This window comes from Talpa occidentalis, unplaced genomic scaffold (genome assembly GCF_014898055.3).
Source record: "Talpa occidentalis isolate TD23 unplaced genomic scaffold, MPIMG_talOcc4v2.1 talOcc4.4, whole genome shotgun sequence".
NCBI lineage: Eukaryota > Metazoa > Chordata > Mammalia > Eulipotyphla > Talpidae > Talpa > Talpa occidentalis.
Window position 1 is genome coordinate 129,815,370 of NW_023604295.1, and position 25,846 is coordinate 129,841,215.

The 25,846-nt window shown below is 40.7% G+C and overlaps 1 protein-coding gene across 1 annotated transcript; it reads left to right on the top strand.

The window, feature by feature from the left end:
- The first annotated feature begins 215 nt into the window (after window positions 1-215).
- Window positions 216-25,771, top strand: MTNR1A (melatonin receptor 1A). Its single transcript, XM_037524724.1, has 2 exons — window positions 216-444; window positions 24,866-25,771. Exons 1-2 carry the CDS (start codon window positions 216-218, stop codon window positions 25,735-25,737), a joined length of 1,101 nt encoding a protein of 366 aa, XP_037380621.1. The 3' UTR covers window positions 25,738-25,771.
- The last annotated feature ends 75 nt before the right edge of the window (window positions 25,772-25,846 follow it).

The window sequence follows — 25,846 nt, forward strand, 5'->3', positions numbered from 1 at the left end:
GGGCGACGCTCCCCGCCTGGGAGCCTCGCCGCCCGCAGCAGGTGTCACCAGGCTGGGGCGGCAGGTGGCAGGTGCCGCGTCCTGCCGCCGAGAGGTGGCGGAGCTCGGGGAGGCGGCGTGGGGAGCACCAGCAGCGGCCATAAAAGAGGCAAAGCGGGCTTGCACGGCGCTGGGGCAGCTCGTAGAGGCGGCTCGGGCACCTGCCCACCTGCGCGATGGCCGGGCCGCCGTGGGGCGCCCCGGGCGGCACCTGGAAGCGCAACGGCAGTGCCCTGCTCAACGCCTCCCTGCAGGCGCCCGGCGGCGGGGAGGGCGCGCTGCCCCGACCCTCGTGGCTGGCCTCCACGCTCGCCTTCGTGCTCATCTTCACCATCGTGGGGGACATCCTGGGCAACCTCCTGGTCATCCTGTCCGTCTATCGCAACAAGAAACTGAGGAACGCAGGTAGAGGCTCCCGCAGCCGGCCAGGCTGGACTGGCGGCCCCCAACTTTCACCCAACTGCAGTGTCTCCCCCTCTGTGAGCAGCGGTCCTGAACGCAGCGCCCTCAGCTGTCCAGTGGCTTTTCCTAAGAAAAGTTCATTTTTTTTTTTAACTAGGGACTTTGAGACAATTTTCCTAATAGTAGCTGAATCCTGTAGGTTTATTTTTCCTTTAATGGACTGTCTAAAATGCCCCCCTCCCATAAAAGAATAAGTAGAAAACTTTGCCTAATTCAGGTTCTCTTGCTTTTAGAGGAAACCCCGCTATTCTATAGTTTTCAATTTCTGAGGTTTATTAGATTGAGAGGCACCGAATACAGGTTGCAGAAAGTTCCTCAAGAAGCCCTTTCAAATCAGATCAACAAACTTATCCATAACTTGGTTTTTCATCTTATTTTTCTCAACTTTCCTAAAATAGAAAATCCATGAGCAGGCAGAACAATACTACAGTTATTTTAGTTTTGTTGTCAGGAACAGCTTTCAATTTTGAGCAGACAGTTTAAAGAGCACCACAGGCTCCTGAACACTAATGTCAGAGAGTGAGAATAGTTCCTCCAAATCCAACAGGTTGGCTTTTTAACAACGGAAGTGGTTGTATTAAAAAAAAAAAAGTGTAACTACATACAATATCCTACTAAAGCTAATTTAGTGCTTATGTTAAACTTGCATTTTCCTCCATACAATGAATGGAAATTGATTTATCTTGGGTGGGAGTGGAGGGCAATGTGTGCAGAGGAATCTGGCTGTCCAGGCTTCTAATGAGGATCAGATGCCTAGTGCTTTCTTTGGAAGCAAACATCTTGTTGGGTGGGTGGTAAAGAAAGAACCATATACTCACATGTTTGGCAAAAACAATATTTTTGTTCTAAACAGGTCATTGATAAATGCTGTAATTTTGTTTGGCTTCTCTTGGGGAGACCTTTTTTTTTATCTTTCCATAATGCTTGGGACCTAACATAGTTTAAGAATTGGTTATAAGCACCTGATAGCATACCTTGCATTTGAGTCCATTCATTGAATAACCTTGCTTCAGGGATAATTGACTTAAACTAGAGGAATAATTCTGCTTCAAGGAGAGGCTCATCCCCTCCTAGCATTAAAAGCAGCTTCCTATGGATTAGACATAGTTCTGAGAGCCGGGTCAACTGAATCCTCCACCAGCCTTGTAGTGGGGTGCCACTGTTACCCTCTCTACAGACAAGAACCTGACACAGGGTGACCATATCACCCATAGAGGTAGAGCGGGGTTAATGCACCGAGCTTGCCCCTAGATCTCACTCTCTACTCACATTACAATTGCGGCACTTGGGAAATTTGCATCCCCCAGAATCGTTCATTAAAAAAAAAAAAATTTGCATGCATAGAATAATTCTACATCCTGTGTTTATAAAAAAGAACTCATAAAAGTTCCACACTGCTTTGTATTTTGTTCACTTGCTAAGTGTTAACTGTTCGACAGGAATGTCTACATTCCCATAGCTCACTGGGAGACCCACAATGAGCTTTCATATTTAAACTTTCATATTTTTATAATTGGTATTTTTCATTCAGATGTACCGCTGTGGCAATGCATACCTTCTGAAGCTTTCTAGAGTTGATGACAATTTGAGAACAGGATAGATAGCTAATTCAATTATGAGTTTGGGAACGCTTATTAAAAGTTCTTAGGATTATTCAGTCCTTCCAAGTTAGTTAAATCTACCTCATTGCTACTTTATGAAAAGATGTGAAGAAGAGATGGGAGGAATGAGGTAAGGAAATAAACTAAGGCATTTTAGGCTTTGAACTGGTGCTTTCTATTGGAAATGTAGTGTAACTGTGGGATTGTTTATGCCCTCAAGGGAACACGTTGATATCTGGCTTCCCAGGGGGGAGATTAGAAAATTCCACCACCATCTATGAGAGACACTGGCCATCAGAGCAGACACAGACTCCAAACAACCGCTGGGGTCTTAAGAGCTAGCAGAATATCCACTCTCCTTCAAAATTTGATGCAAGAACCCATGCTTACTCTTTTGAGTAAGTTTCGTAGCTTAATGAGAAAGAATCCTGCACTGGAACACTGGGGTTACTCTCCTTCCTATCCACATTGTGATTTGAGAAATCAATTAAATTATCCAATTATCATTTTCCACATTTGTCAAATAAAGAAAATATCTCGTCTTTTAGTCCAACATTGTTGTAATTACCTGGTGAGGTGATACATGTGGAGATACTTTGAAAAGAATAAAGGCAGGTAATGTTATCTGCTCTTTTGGTTGGTGGTGGTGTTGTTTAATGTGTACCAAGCAAGGGTGTGATTAGCTTGTTAAAAATCACTGAGCTGTTAACTTACAATCTGTGTACTTTTCTATATATACAGCATATTAAGGTAAAACCTTCAGCCAAAAATAAAGAGCACAACAATACTCTGCCTACTTAAAATTAAGTATCTGGTAATGTAACGCATCTGGCATACAGCCAATATATGGAAATAAAAATAACAGGCTTATACCCACAGCTGATTTTTTCTGCCTTAGAGATCCACAAAACTGTGAGGCTGGTGCCCACAGATTATAAGCAGCGAATTAGGAGAAAGATTGGCACATCTAAATTGTTTGTGACAACCGACAAACAACGTGGGTTGAAATAGACTCATTGAAAGCTGGTTGAAAAATTGAATAAGCACAACCTTTGTGAGCTTGCTGAAGAGAAGTAAATATCCCTACTCACCATTAACTTTTCCTGAAAAAGGCTTGGTAAAATAAATTAACTATGACCTTGATTATTCCAGGAAAAGCCCAGTCATGTATAATATTTGTTCCTCTTAGAAAGACAGGGATGTAATGTTTTAGAAGGATGGCTATCTAAAGTTCATTATTTTGTAATTGGGTGCACAGTGAGGTACTCTGTCAGTATTGTGGGAAAAAAGTTTCCCAGAATAAGTCTAAGACCAGACACTATGTTATGTCACTCTTGTTCTTGCTTCTTTCGGGTCTGTCTTATCTGTAGGAAGATAATCTATTTCCATTCTGCATTACCCCCCAGAAAGGCTGCATAAAGTGTGGAGAGATCATGAACTTTGGGCCCCAGAGATCCGGGTATACCAGTACCATTTTTAAGATGCCTGCAGTCTTGGGAATGCCTACTTACAAATATTATTTTCTAATTGAGGAATAACTTACAATAAAATATAAAAAATGCTAACTGTACAGCATGGTATATTTTTACACAGGTAGATACATATGTGACTATCACTTTTGAGAAGTGACTTGAAACAAGGGTGCTGCTAGGTGGCAGTAATGTTATCCACAATTGAACTTAACCTAAGTCTAGGTCCGGAAAACCACTCATCTGAATTTCCACTCTTCTACCATCCATGAGAAGATTGTTACCTGTGTTGAACCTGACTCTCAGGTGAAGAAGGCCGAGGCTCACTGTCCTATCTGTTTCCCTTGGCCCCAGTCCCATCAACTCATCCCCACTCCAGCTGGGTCCCAGGGAATGTGTTCGTGGCTACCTTGATTGAGCCCTCAGCCATTCTGTTCTCTGCACCCGGCTTTTTTTCTGCTCTTTTCCTTCTTTTCACTTCCTTTGTCTGTTTCTTAGTCCTTGGCTTATAATTTCCTAATTGTATCTGTTGTGTCTCAGAAAAAAAACAAAGGCCAACATTGTACTTATAAGCATGTTATTATATTCCAAACGTTGACTTGTGATTTCTTAAAAAAATATTTTATTTAACATTTTGGCTCTTTGTTAACTCACACAATCATTGAAACCAACAATGTGACTGTAATAATACTCAGAATTCAGAATCACGGCATTATCTCAGCCACACGAGCTCTGCAAGAAACTGCCTTGTTCTGAGTTCTGAGCCTCTTGGGGTTCTGTGGGATAGGAAAGAACAGTATGGAGGGAACCGATGGCAGCCTAATTCACTGCCTCAGAAATGACTGGAGAAAGCTCAGGGGAAAGATATTCTGTGACAGAGGGTGGATTTAGTGTCAGGGGTGGGGTGGAAACAAGTCTTACTACATGCGACTACTCATAAATCCAGGGCTCTGGTATTGAGGACAAACATGTCAGATACCACGGGAGAGCGTGGAAGGAGCTAGTAAAGAGGACAGATCCATAATCTGGACTCCAGGCTTCATTACTAAATGGATCTGTGATTAAAAATAAGTGATCATCTCTCTCAACTATTCTCACGTCAGCAAAACGACGGGGTTAGACAAGATCTGTGAGGCTCTGTCTGATTCTAATGTCATGATGGTTAAACTAACTGCAAAGGAACAAAACAGTCTGGACATTCTGTTTGCAACAATGTATATCTGCATAAGAGTGTGTTCTCATGAATGAGCACATATCTCTCACCTAGGTATTTAAAGGAAGGTCAATGCTACATATTCTGAGCTTTCCTAAAATAAAGACTCACATCTCTCCTCCAGCAGCAATTCTGGGAGCCTGTATTGAGGTCAGAAAGGGGCTAGTAAGGGCCTACTAGTGCCTTAACAACCAGTGCTCTGAGGGATCTTTAAAAACAAAAACAGAAATGAAATAAAATAGCCACATATGAATGAACTGCCCAAGTCCCAGAAGGAAAATAAGAACAATGCATTTTGGACAATACTTTCCAGTTGTTTTATACATTCAGAAATTTGCTTCTTTCGTATTTCATTTTCCATCTTGTATTCTCCTCACTGTAAATGATACTTTTTAATGTGATGTACTTAATATCCACAGACATCTGCTAGAAAGTAAATAAAATGGTGATAAATATCTACTTCTGGGATAAAGGCAACACTGAATTTCTCAAACAATCTGATCTGGTGTTTTAATTGTAAATCTCAACATTTGTGTTATTCTTGCCCATAATTGATTTTGGAAGAAGTGCCATTTTTGGGTGAACATCTCTGTCTAAAATAAGAAGATTTTAATATACCTCAACATCATAAAGGCCATATATGACAAGCCAACAACCAGTATCATTCTCAATGGTGAAAAGCTGAAAGCATTTCCATTAAGATCTGGAACAAGACAAGGATGTCCACTCTCACCACTGCTTTTCAATATAATACTGGAAGTCCTAGCCAGAGCAATAAGACAAGAGAAAGACATACAAGGAATCCAAATAGGAAAAGAAGAAGCCAAACTATCACCATTTGCAGATGATATGATAATATACATAGAGAACCCCAAAAACTCCACAGAAAAACTAATTCAACTAATCAATCAGTTTAGTAAAGTGGCAGGATACATAATCACCATGCAAAAATTAGTAGCCTTCCTATACACAAACAATAAATCTGAAGAAGAAGAAATAAAAAAAAACCATCCCTTTTATTATCAAAACAAAAAAAAAATCAAATACTTGGGAATAAATCTAACAAAAGAGGTAAAGGACCTATACAAAGAAAACTATAAAACACTGTTTAAAGAAATAGTAGAAGACACAAAGAAATGGAAAGACATCCCCTGCTCATGAATTGGAAAAATTAACATCATCAAAATGGCCATCCTACCAAAAGCAATATACAGATTCAATGCTATTCCAATAAAAATTTCAATAACATTCTTCAAAGAAATAGAACAATTATTGATGAAATTCATAGGAATCATCAAAAACCCTGAATAGCCAAAGCTCTCCTGAAAAAAAAGAAGGGAATGGAGGCCTCACACTCCCAGACTTCAAACTATACTACAAAGCCATAATCATCAAAACTGCATGGTATTGGAACAAGAACAGACACACAGACCAATGGAATTGAATAGAAAATCCAGAAATAAACCCACAGATTTATGGTCAACTAATCTTTGACAAAGGAGCAAAGACTATGCATTGGAGCAAAGATAGTTTGTTCAATAAATGGTGCGGGGAAAACTGGATAGCTACATGCAAAAGAATGAAGCTTGACCACTACCTCACACCATGCACAAAAACCAACTCAAAATGGATTAAAGAACTAGACATAAGACCTGAAACCATAAAATACATAGAAGGAAATGTAGGCGAAACACTACCTGACATGCACCTCAAAGACATCTTTACAGACACATCACCCAAAGCAGTGATAGTGAAGGCAAAGATCAACAGCTGGGACTACATCAAATTAAAGAGCTTCTGGGCCTTCCCGGTGGCGCAGCGGTTGAGCGCTGGGTTGTGAAGCTGCCCGCGGTCTCTGCAGTGCCAGTTCGATCCCCGGCTGCTCCCCGGCCACCGGAGGAGGGTCCCACATGGCGCGTAGACCTCTCCTGCCACCCGCTGCTCCCCTCAGCAGTGTACTTCGGTCCTTCTGCCTGCTCTGCTCCCCGCTCTGGCTCTGGTGAATTCTCTCACCCTCCCGCGCTTCTGACTGTACCCAGTGCATGTAAAAACAAAACAAACAAACAAATAAATAAATAAAAAACATGCCTCTATTAAAAAAAAAAATAAAAAAATAAAGAGCTTCTGCACAGCAAGAGACAATAACAAAAACAAAGAGAAACCCCACCGACTGGGAGAACATTTTTGCACCCAACACTAATGATAAAGGACTGATCACAAAAATCTACAAAGAGCTGATGAGACTCAACAAAAACAAGGAAAACAATCCAGTCCAAAAATGGGCAGAAGAGCTAAAAAGAAACTTCTCTGAAGAGGAAATGCAAGTGGCCAACAGGCATATGAAAAAATGTTCAACATCACTTGTAATCAGGGAAATGCAAATCAAAACTACAATGAGATACCATCTCACACCAGTGAGAATGGCACATATTAAAAAAACTAGCAACAACAAATGTTGGCGAGGTTGTGGAGAAAAAGGAACTCTTCTGCACTGCTGGTGGGAGTGCAAACTGGTCCAACCACTATGGAGAGCTGTGTGGAGATTTCTGGACCTACTAAACATAGAGTTTCCATATGATCCAGCAATTCCACTCCTAGGTATTTACCCAAAGGACACAGAAACAGTAATTCCAAAGGGCACCTGCACCCCTATGTTTATAGCAGCACTATTTACAATAGCTAAGCTTTGGAAACATCCCAAATGCCCAAAAATAGATGACTGGATCAAGAAGATGTGGTACATATACACCATGGAATATTACTCAGCATTCAAAAAAGATAAACACATGCAATTTGCAGCAACATGGATGGCGCTGGAAGGGATCATGCTCAGCGAAATATGTCAGAAAGAAAAAGAAAAATACCGGATGGTCTCACTCATAGCAGGAATTTAGAAAACTTGAATAAGGGACCAGGATAAAGAATAATTATAAGAAAGAAAATATCAAAATCAACAAACAACTATGAACCAGAGACACTCTATGGGGGGTGGGAGGCAGAGAAAGGAGGGCTTGGGGTCAAAATAAGGGGGTTGTAATTGTATGGGGAATATAAAAATAAAATTTAAATTAAAAAAAAATTTAAAAAATATTTTACAGCACCCATATCAAACCAACTCCAGTTATCGAAATAATTTAGTTTTTCAATCTAAATAAAAGCATACTAAACTATTCTTATAAATTTGTTTGAAATATGTTACAAAATTCAAGAAAATTATAGGAGACTAGTCGAATTGTACTTTATGTCACACTTTTTACAGATAGCAGATTTGTTCTGATTTATGTGAATAAAGCAGAAAAATAACTTCTTGTTCAGAATGTCTAGTGCTTTGTGCTCTTGTGGATAAAGCAATTGCAATTTTCAAAGTGTTTTCCCACATTTTCTTTTATCTGTCCTTCTAACAACCTGCTCTCATAGATAAGAAAACTGAAACCCAAAACTCACTGATAAATGATCAGTATTGCTTTATCCCAGAACACAACACAGCCTGGCATAGCGGACAGAGCACAGGAATGATGTCAGAGAGTCCATCTGCAGTACTTTTATTTGGATCAATGTATTGGGTCCAGTTGCTCAGCCTCATCAAGCCTTTGTCTCTCATTCTGTCTAGTGAGATATTTACCTGTCAGGGATACTGAGAGGATAAATTTAGATCCTGCCTATCTGTCCATCCGTCAATTCATCCATTCATCTATCACTTTGAAGTTATAAAATACTATATAAATAATGGTATTATTATGTTGTTACTAGTATATATTCTAGGATTGGTTCTTTCTAGGTTGTATTTTTAATTGCTCATTTCTTTTTAAGTGTTTTTTCAAGTAAGTAGATAATATAAATTCTCTGATGCTTCATTTTTTTCCTTTTGTAATAACCGTTATTTCTCAATAGCAAGTAGGGCAAAGATGCTAATTTCAAATTTTAACCTCCGAGACACTGATTATTTCAATATCCAAACTGTTCGCTAATTTAAAATGAATCAGCTTTGGAAGCTTCAATAACTTTCCTACACAATTATGTCAAGACGTTCTGACCTAAATTGTATGTGAAGATTTGGAAAATTTCAAACTACAAAGATAACATTTAATAAATATAATCACTGTTAGCAGGCAGAATGAAGGGCAAATCAGGACCCCCAAACCAGCCTGCTCTAAATGGGTTCTGCCATGTGCCACATCAAGATAAAGCATACTCTAGTGCATAAGAACGTCAATAGAAAAGAACTTTAATGTAATTAGTGTGCAGTGTAGAGTAGAGAAAGGAAAGGATAGATATAAAAGAGTTTCTGCATGAAACACCCAAAGTTACCCATCCCCTTGTGGGTACATGCCCAGCCAATCAGGGTAGGCCTGAACTGGGGCCACTGAGGCTGAAAGCTGCCACAGTCTGAGCCACCTTCTGTAGGGGACCAAGGGAAAGAGATAGAAGGGCCCGGGCAAGTCTGGGAGGAAAAGACACAAATCAAAATACAAGTTAAGATGGAAGACTGACAATGCCAGCCTCCCCAAGGTCGCTCACCCATGGTTCTCTCTCTTTCAAGTGTCTCCTTCCATGTGTCCCAAGTCTCTAGTCCAAGTCCAAAGTCGAGAACCAAATATGGCTTCTTCTCTCATGTCTCTCTGCTCCATGTGCCTCTTCCCGCCTTGGGCTAGTCCTATTCTTTCCTTCCTTCCTTTCCAAATCCTTCCCCCAATTCTTTCTAACTTCTCCTCCCTTCCCAGATCTGCTTTTCCTTGGCTGGGACAAGGAGGCTGGAGCTAGTTCCCCTTTCTAATGCCATCACAATTAACTCTCCAATCTAAAAATTTCTTGTTCACGCTGTTGATATTTTCCTTCTATTGCTCACTCCATGATATTTGAAATTGTTGATTTGAGGCAACATTTTATTTTCAAAAACTTTTTATTGACTTTCCCCCCTTGTGTACTTTGCTATTGCTTAAAATTTTATGATTGTTTTTTCCTGGTCTGTTAGTACATTATTATGAAGCCCTAAATTTCTCCTAATTTGCCAAAATAATTCCCAGAGCCCTCTAGAAACTTTAGAACGGTGGTTTCAGATTTCTAAATACACAATTAAACTTGACTTTGCATGATTGAATTTGGATCTGACCTTTTGGTTCCTCCAGTTATTCATCTCATAAGAAAGTAGCAATATTCAGCATTAAATTAATCATGGATAAAATTGGGCTTATTTTTGTGATAGCTTTCAAAATCATCTTTCTCTTGGCAATTTTAAAGTTAACAAGGATAAAATGGCCATAGATTAAACTTGCTGCTTTCAGTTCTTACTAACATTTAATGGTTCTGTCTTTTAAAAATACCTACTTTGAAAAAAATATCTGCTTTGGAAGTCATTTTAAATCTCCATAGAGTCTCTGGAGCTTACTCGGCTTTATTCTTTATTGATATCTTCCAAAAATAATAACTTAAATATTTAAAGTGAATAGTAAGATCTTTACAGGATACCTTGGGTTTCTTCCTTTTCCCTAAGTATTTTTTAAGTTGCTTAGCCAACAGAAATGCCCTATCTTTCTAAAAAACTAAATTATGTCCTAAGCTACCAAAGAGGCAATTATGGATTTCACTTTATTTTAATTTTTTTAAAGACTTATTTATTTTTATACAAGAACTGGGGTACAGGTCAGAGGTGCGGGAGGGCGAGAGGTTTCACCAGAGACAGAGCGGGGAGCAGAACAGGCAGATGACTGGAATACACTGCTGAGGGGAGCAGCGGGCAAGACAGGAGCAGTTTGCCGCGCCATGTGTGTATGTCCCTGGCTGGCCGGGATCAAACCTACGCTGCAGAGGCTGTGGATAGCTTCACAGTGCTGCACTCTACCAACTGCGCCACTTGGGAGGCCAACTGTGGCAATTGTGGATCATTTTAAAAGAAGTATTTGTGAGTGCTAGGAACTCTGCATGCTGTCAGTATCACACACTCCCTCTCCTTCATAAAGATGATTCCTTAGCACCTTAATTTTCTCACCTCTCAAGTAGGTTGGCAGGTCAGGTTGACTTGAAATCCTAGGGCTCTGTGTAATAACTCAATATATGTATATATTTAAAAGATTTGTTTATTTTATTTATACAAGCACTAGGTACAGTCAGAAGCACAGGAGGGTGAGAGAATTCACCAGAGCCAGAGCGGGGAGCAGAACAGGCAGACTGACAAAGTCTGCTAAGGGGAGCAACTGGAGCAGCAGGCGGCAGCGGGCGGCAGGAGAGGTCTGAGTGCCATGTGGGACCCTCTCCAGTGGCCGGGATTGAACTGGTGCTGCAGAGGCTGCGGGCAGCTTCGCAGCCCAGCGCTCAGCTGCGGCACCACCAGGGGAGGCCCAATATATTTTAGTGAAATTTAAAGATGTTGCAGATCTTCTGGTTGAGGTGCTCAACATTTATTCTTCTGCAAAGCTTACACTTTTGGCAATCACCAATAATCATCCTCACAAAAAAGGGATTTAAAAAATTATCTACCCAGTGCTGAATATTATTCAGGCAATTGAAGATGAATTTCTTACAAGGCAGGATGAGGACCCCAAACTTGCCTGCTTTAAACAGGTTCTGCCATTCGCTGCACCAAGACAAAACATACCCTATCGTGTTAAGACTTTTAATGAAAAGGAACTTTATTACAATTAGTGTGCAACAAAGACAAGAAAAAGAATAAAGCTTTTGAATCAAGCATCCAAAAGTACCCATCCCCTCTTGGGTAAATGCCCAGCCAAACAGGGTTGATCCAAAGCAGGGGCACTGAGGCCTGAAAGCCTGCTACGGGTCTAGAGTCTAAGGTACCTCCTGGTGGGGACCCATATGAAAGGGGTAGGAGGGGCCCAGCAGGTCTGGAAGGAAAAGAGCAAAATCAAAATCAAGATAAAAGATGCGATTGTTCACCTCCCCATGGGTCTCTCTCCCACGTCTGTTTCATCTGTTTCGAGTGTCTTTTCTCATGTCCCTCAAATCCCTCGTACAAGTCCAAGGCCAAGAAGCAAGCACAGCTTCTTCACGTGTCTCTCTGCTCCATGTGCCTCCTCCAGGTCTCTTTCTTGTTCTCCCTTCTCCTTCCTTCCTTTTAACTCTGTCTCCTCTCTGGCTTCCCCTTCTCCCTGCTCAGCTCCACCCTTCCTTGGGCAGGGCTGGGAAACCAGACCCTCCCCTTTTGCTGGGGACCATCCTGTTATAAATTTGAGATGTTGAGCATGTGGCTTCAAAGAATCCTGGCCTGCTTTGATGTTGAGCACTTTTGGTACTTACTGAATTGAATATTCATTTAAATAAATATTTGTTGTGTACCTATAGTAAAAGACTAAATATAAGCGGTAAATGAATTCTTGTTTGTTTATCAAATGTCCCATACAACATTCTCTCGAATCCTCATCATGGCCATTACTATCTTGATTTAGTACATATTACTATATAATTATTAGTACGAGGCTCTGGGAAGCTCTGACTCAACCCAATGTCATTTAGCAAGTAGCATGGCCAGGATTTGAGTCCAGCGTGTTTTGATTCTAAACTTACGGTCCCTGCCTCCTGTAATAATCTGAAAGGAGAAGCTTCTCATATATAGTCCTTTTAAGTTTAAGAATGTGAGGCCTCACCTGTGTGCTTTGATGAGCAAAGTAGCATCTTTCACATTTCCTTGTATGGCCAGAACATCCCTTAATCACCTTTAATAACTGTTTCTGGTCATACCATTAACATATAATATGCATGTGGTATTTTTTTTTTAAACAAAAGCCCAGTTTTTATTTTTTTTCCCCCTAAAGATTTATTTATTTATTTATTTATACAAGCACTGGGTACAGTCAGAAGCGCGGAGGGTGAGAGAATTCACCAGAGCCAGAGCGGGGAGCAGAGCAGGCAGAAGGACCGAAGTACACTGCTGAGGGGAGCAGCGGGCGGCAGGAGAGGTCTGCGCGCCATGTGGGACCCTCCTCTGGTGGCCGGGGAGCAGCCGGGGATCGAACTGGCGCTGCAGAGGCTGCGGGCAGCTTCGCAACCCAGCGCTCAACTGCTGCGCCACCAGGGAGGCCCTGCATGTGGTATTTTTATACTAACTAGGTTTATAAAGTGTCTCCATTAAACCCGATTTATCAGATCTTACTCTATAGATTGTGTGAAACAAATGAAAAATATTTCTAGGAGTAACTGAAGTACATTTTTGTTTTTTTTTTTTTTTGGTATAAACTTGTCTTTCCCACTTTGATATTAATGTTCAGACAGAGTCAGGATATTTTGAATCTATAGGAACAACCATTCAGTGGTCTCTGATCTTGCTTTCCATACAATTGAAGTCCAAGCTGAAATGAAAGGAACGTTTGGCTCAAAGCAAAAACTAACATATTGACAAATAAGAGCAAAAGAACATCTCACTTCTATTATATGGATGTTGTTTAGAGACTAAGGGTTCATTCATTCATCCAGCAACCATTTCCAAACACTCTTCTGTGCCAGGCGTGTTGCTGTCCTGGGCCTCAAGTTGTTCATAGTCTCTTAGAGAGAAACAGACTTGTGTGCAAATGTGTGGAGTCAACAGATGGTTTGATGTTGATCTATCACGAGTAGTGAGTGATGTCTCTTTGGAATTCAGAGGTAACCCTTGGGCCTCCCCTGGTGGCGCAGTGGTTGATCGCTGGGTTGCGAGGCTGCCCGCAGCCTCTGCAGCGCCAGTTCAATCCCCAGCCACTGGCGAGGGTCCCACAAAAAAAAAAAAAAAAGTTTCATCAGAGTTCCCCTTGCAGTGCACATGGCCAATTTGCCTAGGAGACAAGGACGTTTGCACAGACCCAGGCAGGCAAAGGTTACATTTTAAAAGAACAGGTTTATTAAAAAGAGGAGAAAGAAAAGGAGAGGTATCTACCACCTACGCAGTCACAGGTGGGCAGGAGAGCTGTCATGCAAAGGGACAGGTTTGTTAAAACAGACGCCCACACAGACACTGGCAGGCAGTCTTGGGAGAAGAGCTGCCTCTTGCCAGTGCAGAAATTGTGCTGATACAGTGTTCTTCTTTTTGGGAGGGGCTCATTCCTTTGGATAATTATTATTTACTGTTAAATTACTCACTTCTAGGGTGTGACTAGGTTGATTTGAAAGGACCGGGGATTCTCTGCAATGGCCCTCCAGCTACATATCCCCGCCTCTGCTCTGCGCCTTGGGATACTTCCTACAGCAGTGGGACACTTGCTACAGCAGTTGGGGCCTGAGGGTTTTTCATTTCTATAGCTGGATCTTTGATGATGTCATTTGTTTTTACCCCTACCTCCAGTGTCTCATCTTGGGATGTCTCCTTAAATATCCTATTCTTCATCTTCATCAGTGAGGATGACAGGAGCAAAGAGCAATGCCAAAGAGTTTTCAGGGTCTGTCACTTCTACCCAGAAAGTTTGTTTTTAGTTGTTTCTGTAAGATAACATAGTAGGTAGTACTTGTTTTCCTACCAAGAAGCTGGTAACCTCTTCAGCAAACCAGCCAATTTCACCACAGAGCTGAGTCTAGTTTGTGTTGCCTAGAAACACCCTGACAGCCAAGCTGCAGGTTCAACAGGAATGCTTCATTGAAGGTGCACTCTCAGAAGTGATGTCATGGGGAATGTCATGTAACTCAGAACGAATGTAATTAAAGGGGGAAGGAGACCGGGGCAGGGGAAAGAGTCACTTACAGGAGGAATGTAGAGGAACCAAATAAGGGGCCAGGGGCAAAAAGTAATTATAATAAATTAAAAATTAAAATCAACAAACAACTATAAGTCAGAGATATTCTGGGGGTGAGGAGGGAGTTGGATCAAAACAGGGGTAGGATGAACACAAGGGACTATGGTGATAGTGCATGGATGAATTGGTGGTGGGAAAAAAAGAATGATGTAAAAAATATATAACATAGGGCCTCCCCTGGTGGTGTAGCAGTTGAGCATTGGGCTGCGAAGCTGCCAGCAGCCTCTGCAGCACTGGTTCGATCCCTGGCCTACAGTAAGGGTCCCACATGGCACGACAGACCTCTCCTGCCGTACCCGCTGCTCCCCTCAGCAGTGTACTTTGTCAGTCTGCCTGTTCTCTTCCCTGCTCTGGCTCCGGTGAATTCTCTCACCCTCCCGCACTTCTGACTGTACTCAGTGCTTGTATAAATAAATAAATCTTTAAAATATATATATATATATATATGACATTAAAAAAATGAGTCAACAAAGAAAGGATCTCAGGTAAAACCTAGACTTGGTTGGATCCATTAGTCTGAGGTCTCTGGGCATAAGTCCACCCACAGAGTTGTCACCACCCGAGGCAAGGGAATTGGTCTCTTAAAGTCCAGTGCCAGTGACACCGAATGCCAGTCTCTGTTTCCCTTAGCCAATAAAAGGAAATGGATTCTAAGGAGAAGGAAAGCAGTTTAATTTGTTAACAAATTGAGGAGGGCAGCAGACTATTGTCTGAAAGACCACTGTCCTGTTCTTTGGCAGAGGCCGGGCTGTTTATCCAGAGTTATGAGGGTGGAGAAGGGGGGAGTGGGCCAGGGTCCGCACGTCCATCCTTGTCATGCCGGCCTCTGGAGATTTGGGGGAGATTCGGTTGGCACCTGCTTGCTTTGCTCTCACCTGTGGTCAGCAATATCAATGCTATCTTCTTAGGGATGTTCTTTTTCCTTGGAGTGTAAGCAAACAAGATTGTTAAACCTAGAGGGTAAATAAAGAAGGCAGGAATGCTTTTCTGGTGGGACAGGGAGAGAGACATGTCCTTTATCACTCAATCATTAGTCATTTTTCAGTGGACGGCAATTCTCTGGAGAGGGATGTAGCCACTCATGCGATGTAGCCACTCAAATGGAAGCAGCCACTCATGGAAACTTCAGGGATAAATGCCCCAGCCTGGGAAGGGGACCTGGGAAAAGCATAGGAACAGCATCTACTACAAGGCCGATGAAGTAGAAAGGATGCACAGAAAGAGCTCAGAGAGCAGGCTTGCCATAGTGTAGGCTCCCATAGGCAGGGTTTTTTGTTTGTTTGTTTGTTTGTTTTTTTAAGATTTATTTAGTTGTGTATACAAAACTGTGCTGTAGGTTAGAGATGTGGGAGGTGAAAGGATTCACCAGAGTAGGGAGCAGAACAAGTGGATCTACTGAAATATACTGCTGCGGGGGGCAGCGGGTGAGACTGGACAGGTCTGCTGTACCCTGTGGGTTAGCTGCCCTGGTTGAGTATCGAACTTGTGCTGCTGTGGCTGGCAATAGCTTCATAGCACTGTGTCTTTAACCTCTGTGCCACCAGGGAGGCCCCTTTATAAGCAGAATTTTGAAGAGAGCACGGAGAAGGAAATTAATTCTCCTTGGGTTCAATCATTGCACAGATCTGATTATTCCCAAGTTGGGAATAAGACAGCTAGGGCTATAGAAATCTTGGTGATAAACTTTAAACTCATGGTCAAAACTTTGATAATGTTGGACAGAGAAGCAGATTAATCTGTAATTCACATTGAAGCAAAGTAGTGCTTGATGGAGGAAAAGAGTAGAACATTTGGGAAGGCGGCATCACAAAATCAGAAACTGGAGGTGGGGTACAGATGATTGACATCACCATAGAAACAGCTATGGAAATGAGAACCCTCAGGCACCAGCTGCTGTAGAAAGTAGTCAGAGGCTCAGACCGGAGGCGGGGATATGGAGATGGAGGGCCATTGTAGGGATCCCGGGTCTTTGCATATCAACCTAGTCACACCCTAGAAACTATTGATTTAAAAGTAGATAATAATTCCACAAAAGGAATGAACCTCTCCCCAAAGTAAGAACACTCCAGCCGCACCATTTCTGCCTTGGCAAGAGGCAGCGCTCCTGCCTGCCTGAGACTATGCAGGTGTTTCTTTACACAACTTTTGCAGCTCTTTCTTCCTGCTTGTGTCTGTGCAAGTGGCTTTTCCTTTCCTTTCTTAAATATAATAAACCTGCCATTTTGGATGTAACTAAACATCTCTGCATCACAGGGACACTCACTGCTTGCCACTAATAGGGGGAACTCTGGTGAAACTTTTCTCAGAGGTAACCCAAGGACCCCATTCTCTGAATCCAACACCTCTCTAAACCGACATCAGTGCAGAAGTGTTCTTTCACATGGAAGTCAGCATGAGAACTGTGAGTGTGGGATTGTTTTTTTATATAACACACTTTATTTTATTTTATTTTTTTTCATTTTCATTTTGGTTATATTCCCCATACAATTGCACCTCCCCCTTATTTTGACTCTAGTCCTACCTTTCCCTGCCCCCTCCCAACCCCCGTGTGTCTATGGTTTATAGTTGCTTGTTGATTTTGATTTTTAATTTGTATCGATTAATCTTTTTCCTGGTCTCTTATTTAGGTTTTCTAAATTCCTGCTATGAGTGAGACCATCTGGTATTTTTCTTTTTCTTTCTGACTTATTTCGCTGAGCATGATCCCTTCTAGCTCCATCCATGTTGCTGCAAACTGCATGTGTTTATCTTTTTTGAATGCTGAGTAATATTCCATGGTGTATATGTACCACATCTTCTTGATCCCGTCATCTATTTTTGGGCATGTGGGTTGTTTCCAAAGCTTAGCTATTGTAAACAGTGCTGCTATAAACATAGGGGTGCAGGTGCCCTTTGGAATTACTGTTTCTGTGTCCTTTGGGTAAATACCTAGGAGTGGAATTGCTGGATCCTATGGAAGCTCTATGTTTAGTAGGTCCAGAAATCTCCACACAGCTCTCCACAGTGGTTGGACCAGTTTGCACTCCCACCAACAGTGCAGGAGAGTTCCTTTTTCTCCACACCCTCGCCAACATTTGTTGTTGCTAGTTTTTTTAATATGTGCCATTCTCACTGGTGTAAGATGGTATCTCATGGTAGTTTTGATTTGCATTTCCCTGATTACAAGTGATGTTGAACATTTTTTCATATGCCTGTTGGCCATTTGCATTTCCTCTTCAGAGAAGTTTCTTTTCAGCTCTTCTGCCCATTTTTTGACTGGGTTATTTTCTTTGTTGTTGCTGAGTCTCATCAGCTCTTTGCAGATTTTTGTGATCAGTCCTTTATCATTAGTGTTGGGTGCAAAAATGTTCTCCCAGTTGGTGGGGTTTCTCTTTGTTTTTGTTATTGTCTCTTTTGCTGTGCAGAAGCTCTTTAATTTGATGTAGTCCCAGCTGTTTATCTTTGCCTTCACTATCACTGCTTTGGGTGATGTGTGTGTAAAGATGTCTTTCAGGTGCATATCATGGAGTGTTTTTTTTTTTTTAATAAATATTTTTTTAAAATATTTATTTATTTAAATATACAAGCACTGGGTACAGTCAGAAGCGCGGGAGGGTGAGAGAATTCACCAGAGCCAGAGCGGGGAGCAGAACAGGCAGAAGGACCGAAGGACACTGCTGAGGGGAGCAGCGGGCGGCAGGAGAGGTCTGCGCGCCATGTGGGACCCTCCTCCAGTGGCCAGGGAGCACCCGGGGATCGAACCGGCGCCGCAGAGGCCACAGGCAGCTTCGCAACCCAGCGCTCAACCGCTGCGCCACTGGGGAGGCCCATATCATGGAGTGTTTTGCCTATATTTTCTTCTCTGTATTTTATGGTTTCAGGTCTTATGTCTAGTTCTTTAATCCATTTTGAGTTGGTTTTTGTGCATGGTGTGAGGTAGTGGTCAAGCTTCATTCTTTTGCATGTAGCGACCCAGTTTTCCCAGCACCATTTATTGAACAAACTTTCTTTGCTCCAGTGCATATTCTCTGCTCCTTTGTCAAAAATTAGTTGATCATAAATCTGTGGGTTTATTTCTGGATTTTCTATTCAATTCCATTGGTCTGTGTGTCTGTTCTTGTTCCAATACCATGCAGTTTTGATGATTATGGCTTTGTAGTAGAGTTTGAAGTCTGGGCGTGGGATGCCTCCATTCCCTTCTTTTTTTTTCAGAGAGCTTTGGCTATTTGGGGTTTTTGGTGATTCCATATGAATGTCATCAATAATTGTTCTATTTCTTTGAAAAATGACATTGAAATTTTGATTGGAATAGCATTGAATCTGTATATTGCTTTTGGTAGGATGGCCATTTTAATAATGTTTATTCTTCAATCCATGAGCAGGGGATGTCTTTCCATTTCTTTGTGTCTTCTTCTATTTCTTTAACAGTGTTTTATAGTTTTCTTTGTATAGGTCCTTTACCTCTTTTGTTAGATTTATTCCCAAGTATTTGATTTTTTTTTTGTTTTGATAATAAAAGGGATTTTTTTTATTTCTTCTTCTTCAGATTTATCACTTGTGTATAGGAAAGCTACTGACTTTTACGTGGTGAATTATGTCTTGCCACTTTACTAAACTGATTGATTAGTTGAATTAGTTTTTTTGTGGAGTTTTTGGGGTTCTCTATGTGTATTATCAAATCATCTGCAAATGGTGATCGTTTAACTTCTTCTTTTCCTATTTGGATCCCATGTATGTCTTTCTCTTATCTTATTGCTCTGGCTCGTATTATATTGAAAAGCAGTGGTGAGAGTGGACATCCTTGTCTTGTTCCAGTTCTTAATGGAAATGCTTTCAGCTTTTCACCATTGAGAATGATACTGGCTGTTGGCTTGTCATAGATGGCCTTTATGATGTTGAGTTATGTTCCTTGTATCCCAAGAATTTCAAGGGCTTTTATCATGAATGGGTGTTGCACTTTGTTGAAAGATTTCTCAGCATCTATTGATATTATCATATGGATTTTATATTTCTTTTTGTTGATGTGTTGGATGACATTGATTGATTTTTGGATGTTGAACCATCCTTGTGTCCCTGGAATGAATCCTACTTGGTCATGGTCAATTTTCTTATGGATACATTGTTGGATTCTGATAGCAAAAAAATTTTTTTTTAAAGATTTATTTATTTATGCATACAAGAACTGGGGTACAGACCAGAGGTGTGGGGGGTGAGAGGATTCAGCAGAGGCAGAGTGGGGAACAGACAGGAGGAATGACTGAAATACACTGCTGAGGGGAGCAGCGGGCGAGGCAGGGGAGGTCTGCTGCGCCATATGCGTTGCTCCTTGGCTGAGGATCGAACTCGTAATGCAGTGGCTGCAAATAGCTTCATAGGTTGCTTCTTAACCCCTGCACCACCAGGGAGGCCTGATAGCAAAAATTTTATTGAAGATTTTTGCATCAGTGTTCATTAGAGAGATTGGCAATTGGTTTTCTTTTTTTGTGTTGTCCTTGTTCGGTTTTGGCATTAGTGTAATGTTGGCTTCATAGAACATGTTTGGTATTATCCCTTCCTTCTCAATTTTTTGGAAGAGTTTGTGAAGGATAGGCACTAATTCGTCTCTGAATGTTTGGTAGAATTCGTTTGTAAATCCATCAGGTCCTGGGCTTTTGTTTTTGGGGAGGTTTTTGATTACCATTTCGATTTTGCTGCATGTAATTGGTCTGTTTAGGTGTTCTATTTCTTCTTTATCTAGCTTTGGGTTATTGTAGTGTTGTAGGAATTTGTCCATCTCTTCTAGATTGTTGAACTTGTTTCCATAACTGTTCATAGTAGTCTCTGATTATTCTTTTGATTTCTGCTGTGTACGTTGTGATTTCTCCTCTTTCATTTGTGATCCTGTTTATTTGTGCTTTCTCCCGTTTTTCCTTTGTGAGCCTGGCTAGGGGTTTGTCTATTTTATTTATTTTTTCGAAGAACCAGCTTTTGGTTTCATTGATCTTTTGGATTGTTGAGTGTGGGATTTTTTAAAAGCAAATGACTCATAAAAGAGAAGAATCTGACCCAAGATAGGAAATTATTGTATTTTTGCTCTGTCCCTTCGTGGTCGCCAAATCTGTTACAGGGCAGGGAGAGGGGCAGCCCAGACCCCCCAAACCTGCCTGCTCTAAATAGGTTCTGCCATCCGCCACATCAACACAAAACATATGAGACTTTAATGGGAAGGAACTTAAATACAACTAGGAAACAATACAGGAAAGGCAAAGAATCTAGTTTCTAAATCAAGCACCCAAAGTTACCCGTCCCCTCGTGGGTAAAACTCCATCCAAATGGAATTGGCCCAGAGCAAGGCCCCAAAGCCTGCCACAAGTCTAAAGCATCTTCCAGTGGGGACCCACAGAAAAGGATCAGAAACAACCAGACAAGTCCGGGAGGAAAAGAGCAAAATTAAAATCAAATTAAAAGCTGCCATTGTCACCTCCCCATGGGTCTCACCCACATCTGTGTCACCCCGTCTACAACCAAAAGACAAGCACAGTTTCTTCACGTGTCTCTAGGCTCCATGTGCCTCCTCCAGGTCTCCCTCTGGCTCCATCCTGCTTCCTTCCTTCCTCAGTCTTCTCTGCAGTTTCTTCTCTCCCTGCTCAGCTCCACCCTCCATTTGGGTGGGGCAGGGAACCTGGAACTTCCCCCTTTCCTGGGGACCACCCTGTTACACTTTCACTTCACTAAGACTTTCGGTAGTTAATGGTGGAAGCACCCAGAAACCAGTGCCCTGCTTGGACATTCTGAGTGGTAAAAAATCATGGCTGTCAGCATCTGAGGAGGTGTGAGTATATTCCCAAAGTCATACACAGCATTAAAAACCAGTGTGACCTAACAAAATAAATAAATAAATGAAACATGGCTGCTATTACACTTCTACCTTCCAAACCTTCTGAAAAATTCCTGTGTGGACCATGCTAACTGATAATTATGCAAGGAAGGAAATTCTGGGAAACACCTCCCAGAATAGCTAAACTGACACATTATCAACTTACCATAATCAACCCCTTGGTAATTTGGCACCCATAAATATCTCTTAGCAGTACTTAACTTTCAAATAAAGGCAACATCCTAATTATGCTCCCACCTCAAATGACAAAAAAGGGGTGGCTCCATGCTTTGGTCATTCTTAGAGGAGTTCCCAGGATGAGATGTGAGGGAGGTGGTTCAGGCAAGGCATCTTACCTGTTAACCTGTTTATTCATATCTGCCATATTTTACTTATATAAATTCTAAGGTTTTATTCACCAGATTATTTACTTGTATTTTATGGCTTGTCAGTGTCCTTAATCACAGTGAGGCTACTAGCTGTTTCATTTTTGTTACTGTAGAGTGACTTCTACGTGTTTTCCTTCTTCTCACCATCTCTTTATAGTTTTCTTTCTTTCTTTTTTAAAGATTTATGCATAAAAGAACTGGGGTACAAGCCAGAGATGGAGGGGGGTGAGAGGATTCACCAGAGAGAGTGGGGAACAGAACAGGCAGATCTACTGCAATACACTGCTGAGGGGAGCAGCAGGCAAAACAGGAGAGGTCTGCTATGCCATGGGTTGCTCCCTGGCAGGAGATTGAACTCTTGCTGCAGTGCCTGGTGATAGCTTGACAGTGCTATGCTCTTAATCCCTATGCTACAGGGAGGTCCTGTTTATAGATTTCTTGTTTGAACATGCTCTTTTGAACATGCTCTTTGTAGAGTTCTGCCTGGTTCTAAAGTAGGGCCTGAACATAGGATGCCATTTCTGACCCTCAAATATTTCTGGCCACATTAGCTTTTTGAGGAAGATGCATTAAGCAGCATTAACAAATAAATGTTGTTGTGGTCTTGACACTTGCATTTACTGGTTTTAAGACTTCATCCACTTTAGCTCCAATTTCCTCAACTCTAAAATTACCCTGGTCACTAATATTCTTCTCAATCTTCACATTCCATGACTCTGATTCTCCTGCAGTAGGCACTAAAACTAAATCCAACAGAGATGCAATTGTTCGCCATTAGAAGAAATTATTTTAAATTTCAGAGTACATTATTGTGCTGGTGGTATAGTCTTGAGTATCGGTAAAAGTGGATAGATTATTATCTATCTGAAATTACACAGAGCTGAGAACAGAGTAGATGACCTTATAATATGTGTAATTATGATCAAATTACTTAGTCTGGTGGAGTTCTTAAAAGAAAAAAATATCATTTCTCTTCTCCTCCACCCCACACACCCCAGACTTGACAGAGCTTCCAGTCAAGCCACCTAATAGCCACATGTGCATAGAATACATGGTTTGATTTTTTTATCCAGACACTTGTAAAATGGGATTATTAAAAAAATATATTGATTTAATTATTGTATGACTTGAACAGAAAAAAAGCATAACTACTACAAAATAAATGGAGCAGAGGATTAAAGACATGGAAGAAATCTGTGACAAAATTTATGATTTTTTTTAAGCTCTTTTAAAATATATCTATATTAGGCCAGTTTGTCATCGTGATATTCTGGGCAAAAATGTGCTGTCTCAATGCCAATTTAATTTGTAACTGAGTTTCATATATTATGCATAATTTTAAAGTATTAAACATTTTGAGTTAAAAATTTATTAAAACGTGCCCATTTTGGAATTTAAATATTTCATTGGTAATGGAAATTGATCTGTGGGAAAAATAAATTTGCTTTTATTACTTTAATTTTGGCCAGTATAACCAATTTTTAAAGAAGTTTTTTTTTGTGTGTGACAATGTATCTGGAATTCCTATTTAAATGAAAAAACTTTGCCTTTTTTAGTCACAGCTAATATTTTACTTCTCATCTTTGCAATTTTTTTTTTTTGGGGGGTGGAAATGAACAAAACTAATCACATAGGGACTTCAAGTACAAAAGCTATTTTATTTCAACTGTTGGGAAAGACATTTTCATTTGCTTCATCAAGCATTTGAGCAAAAGTCTCAACTGGATACTCAGGATACAAATATGAGAAAACAATCTCAGGGAATTACAGAGTAGAAATATAAGAAAACCAAATTTACAAATAAATAGAATAAGGGGTAAAATATGTGGTCATTCCACCTGGAATGTTCCTTCCACCTCTGCTTATCTCACTCCCTTCCTCACTACCTCTTTTTCTGTACATCCTTTATTTACTTTCTCTCTACTTCAATTCTGTTTATTTTTCCAAGATTGAGAATCATAGAATTACTGGTCATTTCTGTTTCTTCAGCATCTATTACAGGCACTTATTAACTTTTTATTAAAGTTATGCTAATCTAATCTAAATTCAAAGTGATATAAATAAAGTGATTTAGGAGGAGGGATTTCTTCCACATTTTGGGCAAGCAAGCAAAGGCTTTGGCATATCTGTTTAAGATGGATTTGGATTTTGGAAAATGGAAAACGTTTAAAAAATTAGAGAGATGAGTCGTTTAAGGCAGAAGGAACAACAAGAAACAAAGACAAATAGGTCACATAAATAAAGAACATACTTAGAGAACACCTGATAAAATTCAACTAGAATTTAAAATTTTTTTAATAATTAAAAAATGTCTTGAGTTATTGTATTAGCATAGAAAATTATCACTATATGAATATCTAGGGTGGAATTTTGCACTTTAAGGTCTCTGTAAAATCTCAAAGACTTTCTACCTTTCCCTTTAAATTGAGGGGAGTTGTAGAAAAGCAACATTTATCCATAGTTACCTGTGACAGATAATGCTTAGCACTTGACATAATTGTCTCATTTAATCTTCACCATATTCCTTTAAAGAAGATACCATCATTATCTCCACCTCATAGAAGAGGAAGCTGAACTTTGTTGAGATAATGTAACTTCCCTAAATCAGAGCTAGTGAGTGAAGCCAGTATTCTAGCCAGACAGAGGTTGACAGAACACTTTTCGTTTAACTGTTATGCTGTGGACAAGAATCCCTTGGTCTCCAAGATCAGGAATTAGAGGCCCGTTTGAGAAGTTCTGAAGAACTAGAAAGGGATAGAAGGCTTAGAACTTGGAGAAATTACAGTGAGCTTGATAAAGAGCTTGACATGACAGCTCTCTAGTAATAGGGATGTTCCAGAATAAAAATTTATAGGTTGATACTAAACTCAAGAGTTTTTAAGACACAAGAGAAGCCAAGGATTGAATGACACATGTTCTGAACATCCAGATGCCGAGATGCCTTGTTTGGGGAATGTGAAAATTTGTCAACAGTAGAATGAATGTGAAAAGGGCAACTTCCTGGTGAAAATAGCTCTACTTTATCCAAATATGACAATATTTGCGATATCAAATCATCTGAGTTGCAGAAACATCTCTTTTTTTAATAACTGAAAGAAAACCATTGCAATCCATCAAAACTAGTAATTAAAAACCTTTCTCTTTTAGGAAATCTTTTTGTGGTGAGCCTAGCAGTTGCAGACCTGGTGGTGGCTGTTTACCCATACCCCTTGGTGCTGACATCTGTATTTAACAATGGATGGAACCTAGGATATCTGCACTGCCAAATCAGTGGTTTCCTGATGGGCTTGAGTGTCGTTGGCTCCATATTTAATATCACTGGAATCGCCATCAACCGCTACTGTTACATCTGCCACAGTGTCAAGTATGACAAGCTGTACAGTAACAAGAATTCCCTCTGCTATGTGTTCCTGATATGGATGTTGACACTTGTGGCGATTGTGCCCAACTTGTGTATCGGGTCCCTCCAGTATGACCCAAGGATCTATTCCTGTACTTTTGCACAGTCTGTCAGTTCTGCATACACGATCGCTGTGGTGGTTTTCCATTTCATAGTTCCTATGATCATCGTCATCTTTTGCTACCTAAGAATATGGATCCTCTTTCTTCAGGTCAGATGGAGGGTGAAACATGACAGCAAACCCAAACTGAAACTGAAGCAGGATTTCAGGAACTTTGTCACCATGTTTGTGGTATTTGTACTCTTTGCCATTTGCTGGGCTCCTCTGAATATTATTGGTCTCGCTGTGGCTTCAGACCCTGCCAGCATGGTACCAAGGATCCCAGACTGGCTGTTTGTGGCCAGTTACTATATGGCATATTTCAACAGCTGCCTCAATGCAATTATATATGGACTACTGAATCAGAATTTCAGAAAGGAATACAGAAGAATTATCGTCTCACTGTGTACTGCGAAGATGATCTTTGTAGATAGTTCTAATGATGTAGCAGATAGAATTAAATGCAAAGCCTCTCCATTAGTGATCGACAACAATCCAGTAAAGGTGGACCCTGTTTAAAAAGCAAAGCATTGTTGACCAGAGATGTACTCTATTCAAGGACTTACTCATTCTCAAGTTTTCTTTCCTCTTGACAGATGTCTTGAAAAACACTTTAGTTGAAAAAACT

Bases quoted from the DNA above. Each gene is read 5' to 3' on its own strand.
- MTNR1A (XM_037524724.1), top strand. From the start codon at position 216: ATGGCCGGGCCGCCGTGGGGCGCCCCGGGCGGCACCTGGAAGCGCAAC. The intron at 445-24,865 runs GTAGAGGCTCCC...TTTCTCTTTTAG, and splicing joins CAAGAAACTGAGGAACGCAG to GAAATCTTTTTGTGGTGAGC.